This window comes from Amblyomma mixtum, chromosome 3, assembly GCF_055824585.1.
Source record: "Amblyomma mixtum isolate Tamu chromosome 3, ASM5582458v1, whole genome shotgun sequence".
Taxonomy (NCBI): domain Eukaryota; kingdom Metazoa; phylum Arthropoda; class Arachnida; order Ixodida; family Ixodidae; genus Amblyomma; species Amblyomma mixtum.
Genome location: NC_143014.1, coordinates 426,868,612 through 426,882,485, shown reverse-complemented (window position 1 = coordinate 426,882,485; position 13,874 = coordinate 426,868,612). Strand labels below are relative to the sequence as shown.

At 50.2% G+C, this 13,874-nt stretch overlaps 1 protein-coding gene across 1 annotated transcript; it reads left to right on the top strand.

Annotated features, from left to right (window-relative positions):
* Positions 1–12,664: 12,664 nt before the first annotated feature.
* Positions 12,665–13,621, top strand: LOC149357986 (vacuolar protein sorting-associated protein 4B-like). The gene has a single exon (XM_089576701.1). It carries the CDS (start codon positions 12,665–12,667, stop codon positions 13,619–13,621), a length of 957 nt encoding a protein of 318 aa, XP_089432827.1.
* The last annotated feature ends 253 nt before the right edge of the window (positions 13,622–13,874 follow it).

The following is a 13,874-nucleotide window of genomic DNA, read 5'->3' as shown; positions in this document are numbered from 1 at the left end:
CCTGCCCGCGGTGCCGTCTTCTTCGTCTTCTTCCTCTCCTTCATCGGCGCTAGCCTCTGGGGCAGCAAACCCCAACTCTCTTGGCGATTATGTTTGGCGATTATTTGGGCGATCACAAAATTTCGTCCTTATTTATATGGGCGCCCGTTCAATGTAATTACAGATCACCATGCCCTTTGTTGGCTGTCGTCACTCAGAGAACCATCTGGCCGCCTCGCTCGTTGGGCTCTGCGTTTACAAGATTACGACATTCGAGTCATTTATCGTTCCGGTCGTAAACACTCCAACGCCGACGCTCTCTCGCGCTCCCCTGTGACCTCTGAGCCTGACTCGCCATCTATTTCCGGCCTCACACCTTCTCTTGACACTATTGATATGGCTTCTGAGCAGCGCAAAGATCCTTGGATTACTTCTCTTCTGGATTTCTTAGACAACCGATCAGCCCGCCTCCCTTCTCCAGCGCTCCGTCGTCAAGCTCATCACTTTGTCGTGCGTGACCAGCTGCTGTACCGTCGGAACTACCTCCCCGATGTCGCAAATGGCTGTTCGTGATCCCCAGGCATCTCCGCTCCGCCATTTGTGCCAGTTATCACGACGACCCGCAATGTGCTCATGCCGGTGTGCTGAAAACTTTTACCCGCCTGCGCCTTCGGTATTATTGGCGGGGTATGTACCGTTTTGTCCGCCAGTACATACGCTCTTGTCTGGAATGTCAGCGGCGCAAGAACCCACCACCGCACTCACCTGCTCCTCTGCAACCGTTACCGTGTCCGGCCCGGCCATTCGACCGCGTTGGAATGGACCTTTATGGCCCTCTTCCCAGCACTGCCCCAGGGCACCGCTGGATCATCGTCGCCATTGATCACCTCACGCGCTATGCCGAAACTGCCCCGTTGCCAGCTGCGACGGCCTCTGACGTAGCCGGTTTCATACTTCAGCACATTATTCTTCGTCACGGTGCACCTCAGGAATTGCTCAGCGACCGGTGTCGCGTCTTCTTGTCCGGGAGTGTCATATCGTTCACCGCACGACGTCTTCGTGCCATCCGCAGACAAACGGCATGACCGAGCGGTTTAACCGGACCCTCGGCGACATGATGGCCAAGTACATTTCTGCCGATCACTCAGACTAGGACCGTGTTCTACCTTTCGTTACATATGCCTAACTCTGCAACGCAAGCCACTACTGGTTTTTCCCCGTATTTTTTTCTGTACGGACGCGAGCCTTCCTCCATCATGGACACCGTACTTCCTTACTGCCCCGATTCGTCCGAATTTACAACCGTTTCTCAGGCCGCTGCGCATGCCGAAGAATGCCGTCAACTCACCCATTCTTTTACTTCTCACGACCAGCACCGTCAGAAAAGCTCCCGCGCCGCTTCTCATGGTCTGCCGCCGCCCTATATTCCTGAATCCTTGGTTTGGCTTTGGGTGCCCTCCTCCAGCCCAGGACAGTCTACAAAACTGCTGAGCAAATAACAGGGCCCCTATCGCGTTGCGCAGCAGACATCGCCAGTTAACTATCTCGTGGAGCCCATCACGCCTTCGTCTGATCGTCGCCACCGCGGCCGTGAAATTGTGCACTTAGACCGCCTGAAGCCGTACTACGACCCAGCCATCGTCTCGTGCCCTTAGGCCGCCAATATGGCGCCTTTTCATCCCGGGGGTTTTGTAAGAAAGAGAGTTGGGTGTGCTGCCCCAGCGGCTAGCGCCGATGAAGGAGAGGAAGAAGACAGAAGACAAAGTTGACGAAGCTCCAACAAGCTCTGGTGAGCGCTTGCGAACGCCGGCCTGCTGAGAAGCACTGCTGGAACAAGGACTGTGGCCCTCCACACTACCTGTGCGAGTCCCCACATTACACAGGATATAATACATTTCACTAATTGAAGCATTGGTTAAAATCTGTGAATCGCATCAAAGTGGCATCTGTCAGCCCTATCAGTGTGCCAATTTTCACCAGTCTGACCGTGATCAACATGATAACATCTACCTTGATGTAATAAACTGCACTGCCAACAGATATTTCAGGCTATTGCGTCTTTGACAGAAGACCCTGCTTCGTTTCTTCTGCTGTAGCGTTGTGCTGTTTTGTTTTGCTTCCATCCTGAGAGGGATGTGCCCTGCGTTTCACTGCCTACAGCCTGAGGGATGGGCTGGACCTCAGGGGATCAAACAGTAATGTTGTGTGAGCCAAGATGCTCCGAGCCTTGGCAAAAAGGATGCTCCAGTCACTCGTCACTATGAACTTTCATTCCTGGCCCTTTGCTCGTGAAACCTTTTCAGTATGTAAATAAGTTTTCGTAAAAATTCCATTCAACCTGTTTGTTTTTGTTTTCGAAAGTTCTAAGCTTCAGTCCTTCCTCAGCCTGTAGACTCGAGACATGCTACCAAATAGAGCCTGGGTTCGAATAGATGCAAAGAGAGACAACTCGGCATAAAACAGAACAACTCCACCGCCTTACGTACGCTGGAGCACTGAAGATAGCACCGGCTATGTAACAAAATCTACAGCCTAACTCGAAGTACACAGTTACTTTCCTGTTCAAGAATGAACGGGTCCGCACCTTGAGTCTTTCCCACAAAGTGCCCAAGCATAACGATAGTGAGAACATTAAAGGTTATAGACACGCAATTTGAGTTTGCCGCCGCGGTGGCTCAGTGGTTACAGTGCTCAGCTACTGACCCAAAAGGCGCCGGTTAAATCCCAGCTGCGAAGGTCAAATTTCAGTGGAAGTGAAATGTTAGAGTCCTGTGTAGTGTGCGATGTCAGTGCACGTTAAAGAACCTTAGATGGCCGATATTATGGAGCCCTCTGCTACGGCATCCCCCCAGCTCTAACCGCTTTGGGATGTGAAAACCCGCGCAGAAAATAAACAAACTTAGTTTAAGTTGCACGTTTCCTTCTTTAAATGATGTGTTAGACATTAAAAAATACATTGAACAGCGTGTGGCATTTGCCTACAACTGTGAAATAATTTAGAATTGAATTTGTTCTTTCATGCTCTTTTGGTTTCATCAAACGAACGATGGCTGTGACGTATAGTTGGCCTTAGGCCACGTGAGGCACAAAAAAACCTGCAATATAAACACTGATGCGTAGTTTTAAAAGTCTCTACAATACTCGCCAGCCTGCTTCAAGAACTGGAGTGACAACAAAAGACATATCGGCAGTTGTAATGCCAATTTTTTTCCTGTCTCTCGTGACCTAAAGGTCAACAATAGGCTAAGGCCATCTTTTGGTTGATAAGCTGAAGCAGCCTCAAGAAATTCTATTATAAATAAATTAGCAGTATTATGTGAATACCATGAGGTGATCCATGTATATACGTAACGCATCATTTGAAAGAAGAAAACATGAAAGGAAAACTTTTGTGTCTATAGTCCTTTAAAATGGCAGCCACAGAAGATCAGCCATGACAGCCACACAAGCAGATAATTATAGCAGCACATATTTCTGCAGTGTGAGCGCCAACAGTGTCCTCAATCCTGCTGCAGAAAGATGCAGAAATGGGGCGGAAGTCATTCCAGCAGTGGCCATTAATGATGGAGCTCCCATAGAACGGGTCGCCCATTTGGAGAAGTTGCCCTTCTGTAGAAGCAGCTTGATTGTATTCTCCTCCTGCAAGGGCAATGCAGCAGTCTTGAAGAATGGCATGAGAAAAACAGACGCTTTCTCAACAAATTCAGTAGCACTAACAAGGAAAAGAGCTTTGTAAAGTGGTACAAGCTGAGAAGAAATCTGAAGGCTTTCTCCTTGCAAAATTAAATGCAGGGTGTGGGCAGTACATGTACCTGCAATTTGCAAGCATGCTTGACTCCAAATGCATGGAACAGTGTGGAGAATTCTGTGTTTCTTACCTAAGTGAAGCTCTTCTGGATGAGAAGCTGCCATGCTTGCATCCCTGTTGTGCTGTCAAAAAGGTCATTAACAGGTGGCATGTGAGCGGTCGCCTTGCCGCTGTAGTTGTGGTGGGGTTCACTGCAGCTCTGCCATTAGGAGGTTGCGGCTCCTTTATCAAGCAGCCAAAGTTGTGGAGTGCTGCGCAGGCTGTTATGATGCAGACCGCTTTTTCTGGCTTGTGCTGCAGCCCCATGTCCAGGCAAGGGAAGCGGCGCTTCCACACTCCAAAAGACCTTTCGATACTGTTGCGTGTCTTCATGCGGGCCTTCTGGTACCTGTTTGAATAAAGGAATATTACACACTGCCTTGTACACTCATACCTCGTTAATATGGACACTTTGGTTAGCAAGTAAAAGTCCTGCTAAAGCGAGTCGTTGGGAATAACAAATCATAGATAAAAATGTTCTGAAATGAAAACGCTTCGTGATTATGGACTACTTTTCCGCATAGTGGCAGGCAGCAAAGTTGAAACCGGAAAATCTTGGAAGCTCCAGGCACAATATTCTGATTGCCTTTATCTTTAAAATCATGCAGTGCAGGCTGAAGCACGTTTGAAGCACCTAGTGGCCCATGAGATGAGTGATGGCTTCTCTTTGTGAGATTAAGCATCTCCTACTACGACTGTTTGCATGCCGAAAAACTCTGCTCACTGTGCTGACAGCTGCTGATTGTGGTTTTCAGCATAGCGCATGGAGAGAATTTTTTAGCACCCATTCATGCAATGCAGGGGGTGGTAAGGCGCATTGACTGCCACTGTAAAGCGTGAAAACACACGTGCCTAGACGCGTGCAGCCAGAAAAAATGTTCATAGTTCGAGTCGTCCATATTAATGAGGCCTCGATTGTATGTGCAACGACTCGAAGCCGCACCTCAAAGGTGTGGTCAAAGTATGTGTCATGGAACGTCACTGTCAGCTTATTAACTTGCCTTCCTTCTGGTGTGTTTGCCGGCCCAGGGTTTGAGAGCGGTGCCATTAGGTATGGCTGGCATCCATACCCAGCGTCTCCCAGCAGCACACCAGGTACCCGGCTCTCCTTATACAGAACCCGCAGGCGGAAATTGTCAAAGATGCGACTATCGTGCACCGAATCTGGCCAGCTCGCAAAGATGTCGTAGAACTGAAGCTGTGGTCCAGGGACAGCCTGCATCAAACCTGCAATACAGCAGTCAGCAAAACTAGGGCGCGTACGGCGCCTTTTATTTTGTGGGTTCGGGATAAACTACCTGCACAGTATGGACACTGTTGACACGGTAGTGTTTCATTGAAGAAATCCAGAACACTTGTGAAACCTGCTTTCGAGTGCTACAGGCAAAAAGAAACACATTGTAGCGCTATGACGGTGGTCTGCATTGTGAACAGAGCTGCATTCAAAAGCAGTCACTGCGTTAAAAAGGAAAAGCTGGACCTCGAGCGCAGTAATGTACACAGCGACATATTTCGCTTTATTTCACCCGCCAGCACTCTAGACAAGCAAGATCACGGTAGTACATTCATAGCATCGCGAAAAAAAAAAGTGCACACGCGTTGCAAGAAAAAACTGCGCAGAAAGCTACAAGTTTCATTGCTTACCTGTACGTTGATTCAAAAGTAGCCCTTGCGGTTACGAAAGACTTGCGCGTCTTCAGCGCCGGGACTCTTGATTCGTACGTGTGTGCAGTCAATGCAACCCGTTACACCTGGAAAATCGGCCAGTTCATAGAAATTCCGCATCACTTTTGCAAACTGGGACACGTCGGGAAAGCGCACAAGCATTGGGCACAGGTGCTTCTCTATAAGCACTGTCATTTCGCTAACTACGCGGCACACCGTTGACTGCGGAATACGCACCAAGTCCCCTGTGACTGTTTGGAACGTGCCAGCGGCATAAAACCTGAGTGCCATCAGCAACTGCAGCATGGGAGGCACAGGCTTTCCCCGGTTGTCGGCACTTTCTCGTAGAGGCAACATAGCCAGTAGCTGTCGTACGGGGTTCTTCGTGAACCTGTACCGCGCGAGGAATTGTTCCTGATTGTAAACCTCCATGGGGTTACCCCGATCGCATAGTGCCGTTCGCGGAACCTTCGGGATAGAATGCGCCTCCGAAAAAGCAACATCCATGGCGTAGCACGCGAACTCAAAGGCAGAAATCCTGCGAGCGACTTTACGGTTGGCTGCCATGTTGGAAAAGAACCCAGCAAGTCGGTTCCAAGCTAGCCCAGACGCTGACTTGAAACTTGGCCGCCTTCGGTCAAGTCGAGCACGGCGCAAGCCTCGTTCCAAGTCGAGTAAGGTTTGTGGCACACGATGAAGCTGTCTTGAGACCAGCGCAAGTCAAGTCCGAGTCAAGTTACATTTCTGCAACTTCTGCATTCGGGGTAAAAATTATTTTATCTTGGTATACGTCTGCAAGTTAATGTGGTTTTCGGTGTAAATGTTGTTTTGACTACGTGCGGCTTTATTTTCCCGGCAGGAAAAGAGAACGATCCAAAACACGAGGAGTACTTCTGAGTACTTACCCCCGAATGCAGAAATGTAACTTGACTCCTACTTGACTTGCGCTGGTCTCAGACAGCTTCATCGTGTGCCACAAACCTTACTCGACTTGGAACGAGGCTTGAGCCGTACTTGACTTGAACGAAGGCGGCCAAGTTTCAAGTCAGCGTCTGGGCTACCTTGGAACCGACTTGCTGCGTTCTTTTCCAACATAGCAGCCAACCGTAAAGTCGCTCGCAGGATTTCTGCCTTTGAGTTCGCGTGCTACGCCATGGATTTTGCTTTTTCAGAGGCGCATTCTATCCCGAAGGTTCCGCGACCGGTACTCTGCGATCGGGGTAACCCCATGGAGGTTTACAATCAGGAACAATATCTCGCGCGTTGCAGGTTCACGAAGAACCCCGTACGACATCTACTGGCTATGTTGCCTCTACGAGAAAGTGCCGACAACCGGGGAAAGTCTGTGCCTCCCATGCTGCAGTTGCTGATGGCACTCAGGTTTTATGCCGCTGGCACGTTCCAAACAGTGCCCGGGGACTTGGTGCGTATTCCACAGTCAACGGTGTGCCGCGCAGTTGGGAAAATGACAGTGCTTATAGCGAAGCACCTGTGCCCAATGCTTGTGCGCTTTCCCGACGTGTCCCAGTCTGCAAAAGTGATGCGGAATTTCTATGAACTGACCGAGATTCCAGGTGTAACGGATTGCATTCACTGCACACACGTACGAATCAATAGTCCCGGTGGCGAAGACGCGGAAGTCTTTCCTAACCGCAAGAGCTACTTTTCAATCAACGTGCAGGTAAGCAATGAAAATTGTAGCTTTCTGCGCAGTTTTTTCTTGCAACGCGTGTGCACTTTTTTCTTTCGCGATGCTATGAACGTACTACCGTGATCTTGCTTGTCTAGAGTGCTGGCGGGTGAAATAATGCGAAATATGTTGCTCTGTACATTACTGCGCTCGAGGTCCAGCTTTTCCTTTTAAACACAGTGACTGCTTTAGAATGTAGCTTTGTTCACAATGCAGACCACCGTCGCAGCGCTGCAATGTGTTTCTTTTTGCTTGTAGCACTCGAAAGCAGGTTTCACAAGTGTTCTGGATTTTTTAAATGAAACACTACCGTGTCAACAGCGTCCATACTGTGCAGGTAGTTTATCCCGAACCCACAAAATAAATGGCGCCGTACGCGCCCTAGTTTTGCTGACTGCTGTATTGCTGGATTGATGCAGGCTGTCACTGGACCACAGTTTCAGTTCTACGACATCGTTGCGAGCTGGCCAGATTCGGTGCACGATAGTCGCATCTTTGACAATTTCCGCCTGCGGGTTTTGTATGAGGATTGCCGGGTACCTGGTGTGCTGCTGGGAGACGCTGGGTATGGATGCCAGCCATACCTAATGACACCGCTCTCAAACCCTGGGCCGGCAAACACACCAGAAGGAAGGCAAGTTAATCAGCTGACAGTGACGTTGCATGACACATACTTTGACCACACCTTTGAGGTGCGGCTTCGAGTCGTTGCACATACAATCGAGGCCTCATTAATATGGACGACTCGAACTATGAACATTTTTTCTGGCTGCACGCTTCTATGCACGTGTGTTTTCACGCTTTACAGTGGCAGTCAATGCGCCTTACCACCCCCTGCATTGCATGAATGGGTGCTAAAAAATTCTCTCCATGCGCTGTGCTGAAAACCACAATCAGCAGCTGTCAGCACAGTGAGCAGAGTTTTTCGGCATGCAAACAGTCGTAGTAGGAGATACATAATCTCACAAAGAGAAGCCATCACTCATCTCATGGGCCACTAGGTGCTTCAAACGTGCTTCAGCCTGCACTGCATGATTTTAAAGATAAAGGCAATGAGAATATTGTGCCTGGAGCTTCCAATATTTTTCGGTTTCCACTTTGCTGCCTCCCACTATGCACAGAAGTAGTCCATAATCACTAAGCGTTTTCTTTTCAGAACATTTTTTATCTATGATTTGTTATTCCGAACGACTTGCTTTAGCAGGACTTTTACTTGCTAACCAAAGTGTCCATATTAACGAGGTATCCCTGTACAAGGCAGTGTGTAATATTCCTTTATTCAAGCAGGTACCAGAAGGCCCGCATGAAGACACGCAACAGTGTCGAAAAGGCCTTTGGAGTGTGGAAGCTCCGCTTCCCTTGCCTGGACATGGGGCTGCAGCACAAGCCAGAAAAAGCGGTCTGCATCATAACACCCTGCGCAGCACTCCACAACTTTGGCTGCTTGATAAAGGAGCCGACCTCCTAATGGCAGAGCTGCAGTGAACCCCACCACAACTACAGCGGGAAGCCGACCGCTGCACATGCCACCTGCTAATGACCTGTTTGACAGCACAACAGGGATGCAAGCATGGCAGCTTCTCATCCAGAAGAACTTCACTTAGGTAAGAAACACAGAATTCTCCACACTGTTCCATGCCTTTGGAGTCAAGCATGCTTGCAAAGTGCAGGTACATGTACTGCCCTCACCCTGCATTTAATTTTGCAAGAAGAAAGCCTTCAGATTTCTTCTCAGCTTGTACCACTTTACAAAGCTCTTTTCCTTGTTAGTGCTACTGAATTTGTTGAGAGAGTGTCTGTTTTTCTCATGCCTTTCTTCAAGAGTGCTGCATTGACCTTGCAGGAGGAGAATACAATCAAGCTGCTTCTACAGAAGGGCAACTTCTCCAAATGGGCGACCCGTTCTATGGGAGCTCCATCATTAATGGCCACTGCTGGAATGACTTCCGCGCCATTTCTGCATCTTTCTGCAGCAGGATTGAGGACACTGTCGGCGCTCACACTGCAGAAATATGTGCTGCTGTAATTATCTGTATGTGTGGCTGTCATGGCTGATCTTCTGTGGCTGCCATTTTAAAGGACTATAGACACAAAAGTTTTGCTTTCTTGTTTTCTTCTTTCAAATGATGCGTTACGTATATACATGGATCACCTCATGTTATTCATATAATACTGCTAATTAATTTATAATAGAATTTCTTGAGGCTAATTCAGCTTATCAACCAAAAGATGGGCGTAGCGTATTGTTGACCTTTAGGTCACGAGAGAGGAAAATAATTGGCATTACAACTGCCGACATGTCGTTTGTTGTCACTCCAGGTCTTGAAGAAGGCTGGCGAGTAGCGTAGAGACTTTTAAAACTACGCATCAGTGTTTATATTGCAGGCTTTTTGTGCCTCACGTGGCCTAAGGCTATCTATACGTCACAGCCATCGTTCGTTTGATGAAACCAAAAGAACATGAAAGAACAAATTCAATTATAAATTATTTCACAGTTGTAGGCAAAAGCCACACGCTGTTCAATGTATTTCTTAATGTCTAATACATCATTTAAAAAAGGAAACGTGCAACTTAAACTACGTTTGTTTATTTTCTTCGCGGGTTTTCACATCCCAAAGCGGTTAGAGCTGGGGGGACGCCGTAGCAGAGGGCTCCATAGAATCGGCCATCTAAGGTTCTTTAACGTGCACTGACATCGCACACTACACAGGCCTCTAACATTTCACTTCCACTGAAATTTGACCGTCGCAGCTGGGATTTAACCGGCGCCTTTTCGGTCAGTAGCTGAGCACTGTAACCACTGAGCCACCGCGGCGGCAAACTCAAATTGCCTGTCTATAACCTTTGATGTTCTCACTATCGTTATGCTTGGGCACTTTGTTGGAAAGACTCAAGGTGCGGACCCGTTCATTCTTGAACAGGAAAGTAACTGTGTACTCAGTTAGGCTGTAGATTTTGTTACATAGCCGGCGCTAGCTTCAGTGCTCCAGCGTACGTAAGGCGGTGGAGTTGTTCTGTTTTTCGCCGAGTTGTCTCTCTTGGCATCTATTCGAACCCAGGCTCTATTTGGTAGCATGTCTCGAGTCTACAGGCTGAGGAAGGACTGAAGCTTTGAACTTTCGAAAACAAAAACAAACATGTTTAATGGAACTTTTACGAAAACTTATTTACATACTGAAAAGGCTTCACGAGCAAAGGGCCAGGAATGAAAGTTCATAGTGACGAGCGACTGGATCATCCTTTTTGCCAAGGCTCGGAGCATCTTGGCTCACACAACATTACTGTTTGATCCCCTGAGGTCCAGCCCATCCCTCAGGCTGTAGGCAGTGAAACGCAGGGCACATCCCTCTCAGGATGGGAGCAAAACAAAACAGCACAACCCTACAGCAGAAGAAACGAAGCACGGTCTTCTGTCAAAGCCGCAATAGCCTGAAATATCTTTTGGAAGTGAAGTTTATTACATCAACGTAGATGTCATCATGTTGATCACGGTCAGACTGGTGAAAATTGGCACACTGATAGGGCTGACAGATGCGACTTTGATGCGATTCACAGCTTTTAACCAATGCTTCAATTAGTGAAATGTATTATATGCTGTGTAATGTGGGGACTCGCACAGGTAGTGTGGACGGCCACAGTCCTTGTTCCAGCAGTGCTTCTCAGCAGGCCGGCGTTCGCAAGCGCTCACCAGAGCCTGTTGGAGCTTCGTCAACTTTGTCTTCTGTCTTCTTCCTCTCCTTCATCGGCGCTAGCCGCTGGGGCAGCAAACCCTAACTCTCTTTCTTACAATACCCCCGGGATGAAAAGGCGCCATATTGGCGGCCTAAGGGCACGAGACGATGGCTGGGTCGTAGTACGGCTTCAGGCGGTCTAAGTGCACAATTTCACGGCCGCGGTGGCGACGATCAGACGAAGGCGTGATGGGCTCCACGAGATAGTTAACTGGCGATGTCTGCTGCACAACGCGATAGGGGCCCTGGTATTTGCTCAGCAGTTTTGTAGACTGTCCTGGGCTGGAGGAGGGCACCCAAAGCCAAACCAAAGATTCAGGAATATAGGGCGGCGGCAGACCGGGAGAAGCGGCGCGGGAGCTTTTCTGACGGTGCTGGTCGTGTGAAGTAAAAGAATGGGTGAGTTGACGGCATTCTTCGGCATGCGCAGCGGCCTGAGAAACGGTTGTAAATTCGGACGAATCGGGGCGGTAAGGAAGAACGGTGTCCATGATGGAGGAAGGCTCGCGTCCGTACAGAAGAAAATACGGGGAAAAACCAGAAGTGGCTTGCGTTGCAGAGTTAGGCATATGTAACGAAAGGTAGAACGCGGTCCCAGTCTGAGTGATCGGCAGAAATGTACTTGGTCATCATGTCGCCGAGGGTCCGGTTAAACCGCTCGGTCATGCCGTTTGTCTGCGGATGGCACGAAGACGTCGTGCGGTGAACGATATGACACTCCCGAAGGAGGGCTTCCACGACGCCGGACAAGAAGACGCGACCCCGGTCGCTGAGCAATTCCTGAGGTGCACCGTGACGAAGAATAATGTGCTGAAGTATGAAACCGGCTACGTCAGAGGCCGTCGCAGCTGGCAACGGGGCAGTTTCGGCATAGCGCGTGAGATGATCAATGGCGACGATGATCCAGCGGTGCCCTGGGGCAGTGCTGGGAAGAGGGCCATAAAGGTCGATTCCAACACGGTCGAATGGCCGGGCCGGAAACGGTAACGGTTGCAGAGGAGCAGGTGAGTGCGGTGGTGGGTTCTTGCGCCGCTGACATTCCAGACAAGAGCGTATGTACTGGCGGACAAAACGGTACATACCCCGCCAATAATACCGAAGGCGCAGGCGGGTAAAAGTTTTCAGCACACCGGCATGAGCACATTGCGGGTCGTCGTGATAACTGGCACAAATGGCGGAGCGGAGATGCCTGGGGATCACGAGCAGCCATTTGCGACCATCGGGGAGGTAGTTCCGACGGTACAGCAGCTGGTCACGCACGACAAAGTGATGAGCTTGACGAGAAGGAAGCGCTCGAGAAGGGAGGCGGGCTGATCGGTTGTCTAAGAAATCCAGAAGAGAAGTAATCCAAGGATCTTTGCGCTGCTCAGAAGCCATATCAATAGTGTCAAGAGAAGGTGTGAGGCCGGGAATAGATGGCGAGTCAGGCTCAGAGGTCAGAGGGGAGCGCGAGAGAGCGTCGGCGTTGGAGTGTTTACGACCGGAACGATAAATGACTCGAATGTCGTAATCTTGTAAACGCAGAGCCCAACGAGCGAGGCGGCCAGATGGTTCTTTGAGTGACGACAGCCAACAAAGGGCATGGTGATCTATAATTACATTGAACGGGCGCCCATATAAATAAGGACGAAATTTTGTGATCGCCCAAATAATCGCCAAACATAATCGCCAAGAGAGTTGGGGTTTGCTGCCCCAGAGGCTAGCGCCGATGAAGGAGAGGAAGAAGACGAAGAAGACGGCACCGCGGGCAGGATGGCTGAGCTGGAGTCGCTGATGAAGAAAGCCCAGGAAGAGGTTCTCCGGGCGGTGCGTGCCGAAGTGGTCGAAGGCAACCTCAGCAAGGCGGTCACTCTCTACGCGCTGGCTGGCGGGATCTACCTGGAAGCACTGCGAGAGGTACGGGTCCGCTGCACCAGCTGCATGAGACGGCTGCGGGAGCTGAAGGACTACGCGACGCCTTGTCGCCCCGCTCCTGCCATCGAGGAGGGCGCTGAAGGTGCAACTGCTGCCAAGCCGGACGAGTCCGATTCGGGATCAGACGAGGACGAGGAAGAGGCGGCCCTGTTCAAGCGCCCAGATTATGAGATGATCTGCCACTTGGAAGGAGTGCTCGTCCTCGGAAAGTCCTCTTACAGCCCTTGCAGCGATATTGGCCTTGTGGGGCTGGTGCCTAAGGTCCTCCGTCAGGCGGGCCTGGCTCCCTGCCGGACGCGCCGACGATCACGCTCGCCCGAGCGCCAGCCCGTGCGAAAGGTGCTGCTCTACGGCCCGTCAGCCACAGGCAAGACGTGCCTGGTGAGCGCCATCGTGGCGCGCAGCTCTGGGGCCACGGTCTACTACGTGTCCACGCCCATGCTACTCAGCAGGTGTCGCCTGCGTGGCGACGTCGTGCTGGTGCACTTGCTGTTCGACGACGCCCTGCGCCGGGCCCCGTGCGTGCTCTTCTTCGACGACCTGGACGCCCTCTGCGGCCTCCCGAAGTCCCCGAGGGACCAGGAGGGGCTTCGCGCGCTCAAGTGTGCCTGGCTGGAGCGCGTGACTCGGCTGCCGCCGGCCAAGGGGGGCTCGGGCCCCGCTGTGCTCATGATGGGCGTGGTCAACAACCCGTGGCTTCTGGACGACGACGTGCGCACCCAGTTCGAGCTCGTCCTGTACTCGCCTCTGCCGCACGAGGCCGACCGGCTGCGCCTGCTCAGGCAGCTGGTGTGAAACCCCAACTCTCTTTCTTACAGCTGTTATGATTATTATTATTGTTCCCTTTGTTGTTTACCTTTGTACCCTTCTTGAATGTATTCCTTTGTCGGTTGAATGCCGTGCTAATTTTATTCACTGGTTTTTTTCTCAATAATGAAGGGTTTCGTGACTCCTGTGCTTTCTCATTGCATCTCATTTATTGTTTTTCATTCACTTTATTTTTATGTTTTGCAGTCACTGATGGCTCTAATTAGTTGTCACACGCTGT

What these genes read in the sequence shown, in the direction of transcription:
- LOC149357986 (XM_089576701.1), top strand. Translation starts at nt 12,665, where the DNA reads ATGGCTGAGCTGGAGTCGCTGATGAAGAAAGCCCAGGAAGAGGTTCTC.